Source organism: Procambarus clarkii, chromosome 11, assembly GCF_040958095.1.
Source record: "Procambarus clarkii isolate CNS0578487 chromosome 11, FALCON_Pclarkii_2.0, whole genome shotgun sequence".
Taxonomy (NCBI): domain Eukaryota; kingdom Metazoa; phylum Arthropoda; class Malacostraca; order Decapoda; family Cambaridae; genus Procambarus; species Procambarus clarkii.
In genome coordinates, this window is record NC_091160.1 from 39,994,331 (window position 1) to 40,006,409 (window position 12,079).

Consider the following 12,079-nt stretch of genomic DNA (forward strand, 5'->3'; position numbering starts at 1 on the left):
ATACTCCAAGGTTAATTTTGCCCCCCCCCCCCAACCCGTCTTATGCTCTTATGGAATAATAACCCACTATTGTGAAAACACATGAAATATAGACTGGACATTTATGTCGCAAACTGGAACCCTCTTCTGTTACAGTTACACAAAATATGATTAAATCTTGTTAAAGAAAACCAAGATTACTGAATGCAAACAATATATAAATGAGGTGGCAAGCTGGCAGATACAGTGCATTTTTTTTTTTTTATATATGCTTACACTGGAAAAATAGTTTTTTTGCACCATTTTGACCTGTACAATATTTCTTAAACAGGCTGTAGGTGTGAACTGTACAGTCCTACTTAATTACTAATGCTCAGATAACTTGTTATTGGCAAAAAATACACACCTAATATACATGGTTAGATTTTCCTGAATATACTTTCCTCTATTTAATAAAACAAGCTTCCCATCCTTTGAATGTCATCAAGAATGGCTCTTCTCCATATTTATCAAGTATCTTTCAAATCAGTCCCATAAATAATATAAACTTTGATCACAATGTTTTGCCATTTAATTTTCAACCTTCTATTGAAAGTCAGTCAAAAATATATAAAACCTTAAGATATTTATAGTTATACATGATAAGTTCTCTAAAAAAAAACCTGATGATTGTTCTACAGGACCTTACAGAACCTACAGCTAGCTGCTTTAGATAGTTCCACATCTATCAAATTGCATCAAGCCCTTGCGGGGTCATTAATACCCTACTGGTGACCAGAGGCCAAAACCTGCTCCCCTCAGAGGAACAGAGCAGAGAATACTAGTTCACTAATAAAAAACTTGCATCAGAGAGGTGAACGAGACAAATAGACAACAACAAAGTAAAAAGTGAACAAAACAGAAAACGAGACACCAAGTAGTTAGCTTGTTCCACCACTACTTTAACCACTGGGTTGCTCGGCTTCCAAATGCAGCACCCCCCATGTGCCCATGAAATAAACTCTGGATTTTTTTTTGGGGGGAAAGTGTCAAAAACCCTTCCCTGAGTATGGATATGCTAACAGAAAGTCGATGTTGTACTTATTTTGGCTGCTAAGGGGTCCGTAAGTTCGCACGTGACGTCATCAATCCCCGATCGCCCGTGGTGCACGCTCCCGGGGCCAGTAGGGCGCTCGGCTAAAGATGCGCGAGTTGCCACGAATATATTTTTGTTCATTTTTTGTGCACAGGTCCAAGTACAATTTATTTGTTTTTTTGTGCGAATCCTATGTATAATGAACACGTACACTATATTATGGCAGTAGAACATCTGTACTGTCCGAAGACACTGTGTTACGTGCATGACATATGTGTACACATATCCTGCACATATTTCCCATGTATCATGCTGATTTTATTTATATTTACAATATATTTACACACTATACAGTATCACACACTATATATACACACACCATAAACACACTCAGAACTCCGCGAGTGTGTGATATGGTGCAAAACAGCCATCGGGGCATGGTGGAACCTTGCACTCCACGCATCTGGTGCTGATGCATCTTTGCTTTTGTTCTCTTCGGGTAGTGTTCCTACATACTATACAGACACGTTTACCCTTCTCCTGTGATGCTGTACCTGGCATATACTCGAGCATGTGGACACTGAACATCTCGTTACCCCTCAGTCTGTCTGGAGCTGTGTGTGGCAATGTTACTTGCACCACCCATCAGGAGGCCTGGTCGACGACCGGGCCGCGTGGACGCTAAGCCCCGGAAGCACCTCAAGGTAAGGTAACGCCGCACGGTGCAACAGAGCCCTCTTACCATACTTTACTAGCATTTGTGACACAACACCAACACTGAATGTCCGTATTGGCGGTCTCCTGCTTGATTTTGCCAGGTACATATTGAAGCAGTTGAGCACTGCAACATGTATTAGGTGGAAAAAGAACTTTTTCGTCCACTTCACAGACTTTCAAACGCACTCCACTGCACCGAGCATCATGTCATACTTATCGACGAGACGCATGTTCACGTTGTAGTCTATGATGCAGTCTGGTTTATAAATGGGGAAGCGCATTTGAAAATGGACTTTGCCACTGTCCAACATGGCACCGGTGTGAATCGTAGTCAGCATATTCACCTCGCATCTGTCCCTCCACCGCACTGAGAGCATATTGTCACACCTGCACAGCTGGCAGTCATCCATTGCTATACCAATGCCAAACACTGACATTTCCTTCCTGTGGGCATTCACAGTGCCACATACGCCAGTGTTGTGGGCAAGGAGGTATCTGGTCAAAAAGGGGCTGGTGTAATAGTTGTTGGTGAACAGTATATGCCCCTCGTTCAGCAACGGTTCCATCAGGATTTTTACGACACTGCCGGAGAACCCGTGTGGATCTTGAGCTGGTATGTCGATGTCTGTACCACAATACAGAATCATGTCCATGACGAGACCAGTCTCACAGTTGCACAGCACGAAAAACTTTAGTCCAAAACAGTGGCACTTTGATGGGAAGTACTGCTTGAATGCCAGTCGTCCCTTGAACAGTACAAGCGATTCATCGATTACCACATTCTGTGCAGGTACAAAATAATCTCAGAACTTGCCTCTCATGTCACTGAACACCTTCCATACCTTCCACAGTCTGTCGTGTCTGTCCTCATTTGCATTATTCTCAAAATGTAGGCACCTGAGAATCAACAGTAACCTATCACACGACATGTATCGGTTGAACACGGGCGATTGAACAAGGCTGTCTTTGCTCCAATAATCCTGGACGACGGCTTTCTCAGAGTGCTTCATCATCATGCCGAGTGCGAGAAACACGTACATTTCGTCAATTGTGGTGTCCTTTCATCGCATGAGGCAGGTAAAATGCTGGCGTCTATGAGGCTGTGAGCGTATCGGTTTGTCTCAGTCACAAGATGGGTCATGATTTCGTTGTCGAAATACGCGAGGAAATAGTCTATTTCTGCCATATCACCACCTGTATACGATAGTGTAACACCAACATCGGTAGCATCAAACGTTGGTATTTGTGGAACTAATGTGGCATAATCCTCCCACACAAGTACACCCGGGGGTTTGGTTTTGGCGCCAACACCACCACGAGCACCAAAAACACAGCTACGTCAACTGGTGCTGGAGCTGCGTGAGGGTATAGTAGGAGATGAGGCTGATCTACGTATCGTAGGCCTACCACGAACACCTGATGTAGAGGGGCCACTGTCGTCATTGTCCTGTTGCTGCAAGACACGCTGCCGCCTGCTGCGACGTGTTGCTGAGGCAGCAAAACCCTGCCTGGTAACACCCTTGCTGCTCGTACTCGGGTCCTCCACACTACTTGTATCGGAGCCTATGTCACCGAAGCCTGAGAAAGATTCATCGCATATACTATCACTAAATAAACTTGCGTCTGGGGATATTCATGGTGCTGATAACGGTGTTGACCCAGGACGGCGAGGTCCGTGTACCGTACACGCTCGCTACATCATCCACCTCAGTCTCTCCCTCACTCGTATCAGACTTCTGTGTAAGGTCATTCTCTGGATCATCGTCTAAGTCATCATTCATAGCACCATCATCGTACAAAATGTCGTGTATCTCCTCCTCAGAGAGTAGTTTTCCATGACCGCGGGTGACCGTGGAGCGGAAGCTCATAGATGATGCATTAGACATGGCTGCTGCTTTGAAACTGAGGCTCTCCATGGCCGCGGGGCATGCTGGGATTTTTTTCAAGATGGCGGACGATCACTGGGGCCCCCAAGCATTCATTTCATACCCATGTCACCGCACAACAGTTTTGAATGGAACGTGAAAAAGTCAGAGTGGAGATAGACCACAGAGCCTTGAGGAAGATTGTGGTACCACAAGGCATGCCAAACTGCCACAAACTGTGCTGTGTGTCAGAAGAACTCGGGGACTCTCCAACATCAGCCAGAGTCTTGCATCCAAATGAAGCAGGGCCAGGACAGCCAATGGTAAGGAAAAGGAAACCATTTGAAAATCCCAAATGAGGGCCCAGCAAAGTTTAAACCTGCAACAGAACCAAATGGGATTGCCAATAAATGACCAAAGACATGAACTTGGCCAGCTGAGAAAAATCTCCAGCTTGCAGACATGCAGACCAACTAGGAACCCAAACCAGCCAGTTGACGAGGTAGGCCAGGATATGCATCCTTATCAACTACTGTATATGGGGAACACCACCAGCCATACCAACCTTGTTCAAATCTGAGGTGTGAGATTCAAGCTAAAAAGCATAGCCCAAAAGTGGTAACAATGAATAGGCATATGCCAACAGGTATCCTGTAAGTCCAGGGACACCATCCAGGAAACCACCACCTAGTTGGACCTGGTGAAAAGTGGTCATGCAGAGGGGGTAGACCAGGAAAGAAGTAATTAAAACCTGAAAGGTCAAGAAGGAAAGCAGGATTAACAAGAAGGCCCACTTGTAATCTGGGGCCAAAGACGCACTCACTGCACAACAGGGGTAACACTACCACCCCCAAAGTTCAATTGCCTCACAATGACCGAAAAGAGGTGTTGTGGGGTCATAGCCAACACAAAACACTAATAAATTCATTTATTTATTCACTTGTACTAACTTAAGTATATATAACAGAAGGCTCAAGATCAGTGAACACACATGTACATACCTGAAAGAAACAGTCAAGAGAAATGTAATTAGTTTGTGATAATGATAGGTACACAAGAGACTGCAGCACTATTCCATAAACTATTAAATGCATTTACAACATTCACCTTCTTTTGGCAGACACCCTTTTGAATATGATTCTGAAGGCGTGTTTCCGTCGAGCATCTCAAGCCACAGTGTGGACAGCGGTGCGAGATCTGACAGTGACCTTTGTCCTTGTGAATCTTAAATCGTTCCTCGCTGGCAAACATCTGCAGGCACTCAGTACATCGATGATACCCTTCTGGCACCTATCGATAGAAATAGAATAAAATTAAATTTAGTTCCTCTTCAACTTAAAAATATCCACAGGGTAAATCAATTGGATATAGTTATGCTTAGTGATCTAAAAGCAAAGGACCAATTAACCCTTATACTGCACTTAACATCCTCAGATATTTGACTCTTAGTGCTCAAGCCATCGTGAGATTTTTTAGGTACCCTGCAACATTTGAAACTCCAATGGGTAATAGGGCTCACATCCAATGCCTGAGGACTCCAATAAACAGATGCCACCTTGCAAAAAAAAACTGGATACCCTGCATTAGTTACAGGCCAGTGGTATAAATGTAGCAAACATGTGTTGTGAATTCGGCTCGAGTTTCCACCCTGGTCCTACGGCTTGCTCTCACAAGGTAACCATTATCACTTATGGATGATGAAATAAATAGAAAACTGTACAACTATGAAGCTTATAAATTACTTGGACAATTCTGAGAGCTATAAACATTATATACTTGGCTCAGAAAGCAGTGGTACTGGCAGCACTTTGCTTTGTTAGCATCTCTCGCCCTACAAAATGTAGTGCTGCAACACTACCTTACGTCTATACCAGAACACCCAACATGAGTACTCTCTGCAAGAACACACACGGTGACTAAAGGCAGTTACAACTTCGTGCAGATTGTGTGCAGCTGCACTGTGCATGGACAATTACTTTGGAGATTATCACACCCGCCATTACTTTCAAGTAGTTCACAACACTGTATAAACATGTAAATTGTAATAAATTATATGAGTAAAGTGTGATAACAGTTAAAATAGAAAGTTTTATTATTCTAAAAACATAATATGGTGCACCTATAAATGAGGCATATACAGTACTGTATCTATGTGAACTAATGTTCCACAAATTCTGTAATAATAATACTACTATTTACAAAAGCAACATCCTCACAGAAAACAACAAGGATGTGTGAAAGGGTTTAAAAAGATTACAGATTAAAACTAATTAAGAATGATTCCCACAGAACAGCTACAATGTGGGACAGCACTATAGTCACTGAGGAAGAAGTAGCAAGAAACCTGGTGGAACTTCATGACAACAGGACCAGTCAGATCATCACGGGTGCTAAAGAAGGCTGTGGGTAGAAGGCAAATTTAATACCATTCTCCAAGAAAGGGAACATAGAGGAAGCCCCTAAATTGTAGACTGGTCTCGCTAACATGCATTGCAAAGAGTATCGGATATAATAATCAAGGACCATTTGGTGAAATGTTTGACAAGATATGATTTGTAAAAGACACACAACATGGATTTAGAGGGAAAGTTATGCCTGAAAAGGTCACCCATCACAGTGTCAGCCAAATTCTCATGGAGCAACCACATTCCCCATTAACAGCTAAAAAAGAATAATGGTGTCACTGGAAAGAGCAGATAATTTCTTACTTTAAATGAAGAACCAATTTAGATTCAAGAAAAATATGGGGCTAAAACAGAAGTGTCACAGCTAATGAGTTAAACACTACAACTACTCCATCCAACAACTTCGCTGGTCAGTACAGCAATGGTTCTTGCAGATCAACATTTGATCACCAGATGGTCTAAATGGTTAGGCACCATTCCATCCTTCCTTCAGTTAGATCGACTGAGCTACGACATGGTTAAAAGAATTGCAACCGGGAAATCATCCTGATTTACCGACGGATCCTACAGTCTCTCCGAGAGACAAACCAGGGTTTTACGCAAATCCCCCCATGCACTCAAGCTATGTCAATAGGCTGTTCTACCTCTTTGCCCTTACCGCATGGGGAAATTGCGTAAAACTTTAGTTTGTGTCTCGGAGAGACTGCAGAATCCGTCGGTAAATCAGGATGATTTCCCGGTTGCAATTCTTTTAACCGTGTCGTAGCTCAGTCAATTAAGGCAGCGTCTGGGATCCACTCGGACATAGGTTCAAACCCCTCATCACAGCCCTTGCGGATTTGTTCATTTATATGAAACAGCTCATAGTTACATATATCAACCCAAATACTGTACATTCATATACTGCATATGTCTAACCTTCGTTTCATACAATCCAGCAATCCCATGTCTATTATATTCCGCAGAAATTTCTTTCATTAATCAACAATCTATTTACAAACCAGTATTTACATAGGTGTTTCTTTCCTAGGCAAAGACATAGAGCATAAGTACATATCTCAAGCCATCCACCCTGAGAGATGAGAGATAAACTTGCCTCTTTGGTCGAGAGTCCTCTACAGTTGCCCTTCTTCATGTGGTAGTAGAGCGAGATCTTGCTCTTGTAGGCTTTATCACAATAAGGGCACACTTCATTCCGCCCTTCATTATGCGTCAGTCTGTGAGTCTTCATGTTGTGGATGAAGCTAAATGACTTGCCACAAATATCACATGGGTATGGCTTCTCACCAGTGTGAACAACCTGTAACACATCGAATTGCTCTTTTATCAAATAAAATACAGTCCCTTTATTATTAACGTGAAATGACATTACACATACCCAAACTTCTACTTTTTATTTAAAAATAAAACTGGGACATATTTTTTCTTTAAAAAAAAAAGGAAATTAAAATGAAATTTGTGCGGCTTACTAAAGGATTAGGTCAAGTTTATCAACATTATAACTGTTACATTCATTTTAAGAAAATGGAAGTAATTAGATGAAAAATTTGCTCATGATGGGTAGAGAGAGAAAAAGAAAGCCTATTACACAAATAAATCTGTAGTTATCATGAATATTCAAAGTTACATTTCGATTATCCAAATCAAGTCAGCAAAAAGTAATTAAAATAATCTTACATTGCTATTGCAAAGATATGAAAATATCATTCTGACTGGTTCAAACAAGAAATCATAGCTACTGCTAAATTTACAAGTCTTTTTAATAATTATAGAAAATAAAATTCATTAACATTTATACTGATAACATTCTCATCTAATACCAGATACACTGTCTGTACAATCAACCTGATGAGTTATTTAAATACACAACACAAACATATTGAGCATAAGAAGTAAAACCAGTTCTTACAGAGTAGTGGTGCTGTCAAAATATATATACATCAATATTTAACATCAACAGTAACATCAACTTTCACCCTGTGGTAGGAATCTCCGGGGACACTCACCAAATGGTCTCTAAGGTTAGAGCGACAGTTAAAGGTCTTGCCACAATAGTCGCATTCAAATCCTTTTTTACCGGACCCTGGCGTCATTTCTGGTGTGGGGTGGGCTGTACGCCGGTGCTCTTTCAGTGCCTCTAGCGTAGGAAGATCTTCTCCACAAGTGGCACATTTTACTCCCTCTGGAAATGCAAAATAATTAACATCCATTTTTATTATACAATGATGTATCGTTAACCCTTCAACTGTGCACATCACCGAGGGTCGTTTCATCAGTGGTGCACACATCGTTGCAGTGAGGTGCAACCGGAGATGCCTCCAGGATGCATTTCCCACACCCTATGAGCTTATTTCAGTTCAAAATTTTTAAATTTCAACCTATAATATAATAGACAACAACTAAACGAACATGTCTGCAAATTTTATTTTACCACATCTAGCTTATTTCTCACGTCCCCCAGCCTCAAAACTCATTTTCAAAAGGTAGCAGGGCCATATCTAAGTGAACAAAAAACTTGCCACCTCAAAATGTAAACAAACCATAGAATTTGGTTTTAGTATCCTCAATAGCTTGACTGAGGTTCAAACTATTTCTTGCAAGGTTGAGTACATCTACAAAAATCATCAAAATGTGACTGGATCCATATTAAAAGAGTTACCATTCACTCCCTAATATTTCCCATGCTATATAGGCCGATTTCAATTGAGTGAAATTTTAATTTCAATCCGTCATGTGAAGGGCAATTACCAAGAGAACCTGTAAAGAAGAAATTTAACTACATCTAACATATTTCCCATGCATTAACCTAGAAACCTGATTTTCAAAGGAAAAAGTACCCATATTAGTGAACAAAAACTGGGCAATCTCAAAATTAAATGAACCACAAAATTTGGTTTTAAATATGCTCAATGGCTTTCCCAATGTTCTCTACTATTTCTTCTAATGTTGCTCCCATCTATAAAATCATTTAAAACGTGATTGGAGGCATATAAGGGTTACCATTTGTCCTACGAAAAAAATGCAACATTGCAACAACAAAAATTCCAAAACGCCCAACCAGAAATTCACCAAAACAAGATTCATTCATTCAAGGTTGCACTGTACTTTGTGGCATCGTGTGTCATCAACAACAGACGAACATGTGGAGCTATTCTGTGCTTGTATCATGGTTATCTTGAGTTGATTTCGGGGCTTTAGTGTCCCCGCGGCCCGGTCCTCGACCAGGCCTCCACCCCCAGGAAGCAGCCCGTGACAGCTGACTTACTCCCAGGTACCTATTTACTGCTAGGTAACAGGGGGCATAGGGTGAAAGAAACTCTGCCCATCGTTTCTTGCCGGCTCCCGGGATCGAACCCGGGACCACAGGATCACGTGTCCAGCGTGCTGTCTGCTCGGCCGGCCGACCCCGTTTACAAGAATATCACACCCACTAGAACTGCTTAGCTGTTTGTAATGGTGCTTGAACATGTAGCTAATTACTGTATATATAACATGTGTATGCAGTGTAATAATAACAAAAACAGTTTTGTTTTATTGTTCAAAGAATATACAGTAATACTCTTTGCATATTATTGACGCGAATATATTTGCATGTACTGATATTCTGCACATTTTATTCTAGAAATGACTCAAATTACACACTACAGTATTGCATAATTGGAAAAAACAGCAAAACAACTAATCAGTGACACTGAAATAAATCGCAATAAATATATTTGCAGCAACTCGCACAGCCTAGGCAACCTCCACAGGGAGTCTTGTCCATCAACACCTGTGAATTGTGAAGTCATTGCAAGAATTTTCCCCTCTCCTCCACAGTCAAAGTATGCTACATATTATTTTTTATATTTTCCCCAGAATCAAGAAATGCATTTAAACAATACTGTATTACTGTATAATGAAAAAAGCACTCTGGAATTTGTTTTCATACCCCTCCACAGAGTTTTCACATGCAACAGGTGCGCAGCGCAGGGTTTAATCAAGAGAGAATTGGCCTAAATGATTTTTGAATTAGAACATTTTCTGGTTTATAAATACCCAGTATCAGAATGTTAGCTACCATTGTGTAACTTTAACACTGTTCATTTATTTACCCATAAACTCTTACTAGGATACCATTTTATTTATAACTTAACATTTACAATCAAACTCATTTCATTATAAAGAAAAATATGAAATTTACAAAGTTAATTAAAACAACAATACTAAGGAAGCTAATAAGTGAGAATGCAAAGATAAGTGTGTTTTAAATCCCGCTGACTTGCTGGCCGACCATGGCAACGAATGGTGGTTCACGCAGCGTTTCTCCCGTGGACATTTCCAATCCCTTTGAGGGTTTTCAAGACCCGTTGTCCCTTTGCACGCATTCCGGTCATGACGTTCTCCCGGTCTTGGAGGGGGATCCCGAGGGTATTTTTCTGGACAGTAAACTTCATAGTAAGGCTAATAGAGTGGAGGCGAAACGATGCCCGAGTCCTGCGGTGCCCTGTGACCCCCCTCTCCCCCCTGCAACCTGTCTACGCCCTCCACTCCCTCCCAGTCGGACGAGTTCTCCTGGCCTATGTACGTTCATCATCGCCTTTGATGCCGATACGCCCGCTGATTGGAGTATTTTTGGAAATAGTAGGGTACGCAGTCTTTTCTATCAAGCCGTTCCCAAGTTATTTAAGATCAAGTTGCACGATTTCAGGCCAAATAAACACAGGAACTTGATTGCCGTGTACCATGCTTCCTCCGGAGACTTGATGCTTTTGGACGTTACCGATATCTGTGGTTACAAGGTCTGTTATACACCTCTGGGTGACCGTTTGGGACAACTTGTGGTTCGGCATGTTGTTGACGTCAATGTGGACGACATCAAGACGCAACTGCAAGATGCTGCCCTTCCGATCTTTGGTGTCAAGAAATTTATGCATAGAATTGATGGCGACCTGTGTAATACCGGCACTGCCCTCCTTACTTTTCTTGACTCCCTCCTCCCTGATTGGGTTTGGATTAATGGCGTCCTCCATAAATTGCAGGTGTATGTTCCCCGTATCACTCAGTGCTTTCGTTGTAAGGGTTTTCACCATACCTCCCATGGCTGCACCCAATAACGTCCATTGTGGCAAATGCTCTGGTTTCCATTTCACTCGTGACTGTGAGTCCGACAAGCTCTGTTGCCCCAACTGTGGTGGTGATCATGCCATCACTTTCAAGCAGTGTCTTTCCTATGTTGCGGCGCTCCCTAAAGCTCTTCTCATCATCACTCAGCCCTCCAGTCGTGCTTTGCCTCATCCTGCCCCAGTTCCTTGTCACCTGCCGCTTTCCCCTCCCCCTCCATCGCCGCCTTTGCCTGTGCCTGACCCGTTTGTCACCGACGTTCCTCTCGCCCCTGAGGCTTCTTCTCTCCCACCCGCCATTCAACTGAGTCCCAATCTTGTCGACGCTATTGTCGCTCGCGTTGTGGATGCACTCAAGATGGGGCTGGTCCGCCTAGTCACTAAATTCTTTCCGCAGTCCGTCCTTCCCGTTCCTGAGGATGACCCATCGCTCCTCTTCTCCGCTTCTTCTACGGATGACGTCCATCCTCCCTCGGCTGCCTCTGCTATCTTCAATGCGTTTGAATCGATGCTGGACAACGTCCTTCAGAACGCTTTGGCGAGCCTTCCCTATGTCTCTTCCCAGGCTGCCTTGCCGCACATCTCTTCCCCCAGTACTAAGCGGAAGCAATCCTTCGTCGTCCCGATTTCCAGGCGCTCTGCCACCTTGCCTGATGGGCCTCTTACATTGCGTTCTCCCATGACTTGTCCTCGTGCCCTTCCTAGATCTTCCTCCCGTTGTCCTGCTGGCGCTTCTGCAGAGTCCGTTGCGTTGACCCAGTCATGAGGCTCCGGATGCCATCTACGTACCTTGCCCTGTCCTAACCTCGCCTGTCCCATCTTGACTTCCTCTACCCTTCTACACATTCACACTTGCCTCCTTCACATCTTTTGCACCCGCCCTTCATCCCTCGCTTTCCTTACTGTGGCGACGCTTTATGTTCACCTTGTTTTCTT

The 12,079-nt window shown here is 42.7% G+C and overlaps 1 protein-coding gene across 6 annotated transcripts in view; it reads right to left on the reverse strand.

Annotated features, from left to right (window-relative positions):
- Positions 1-12,079, reverse strand: part of LOC123758353 (uncharacterized) — a 41,572-nt gene that overhangs the window by 11,966 nt on the left and 17,527 nt on the right. For all 6 annotated transcript variants that reach the window (XM_045742659.2, XM_045742661.2, XM_045742660.2 and 3 more), the window contains 3 exons: positions 8,048-8,223; positions 7,138-7,341; positions 4,744-4,926 (listed from right to left, as the gene is read on the reverse strand). In XM_045742659.2, coding sequence (XP_045598615.2) covers positions 4,744-4,926; positions 7,138-7,341; positions 8,048-8,223 — 563 coding nt within the window. The remainder of the gene's footprint in view (positions 1-4,743; positions 4,927-7,137; positions 7,342-8,047; positions 8,224-12,079) is intronic.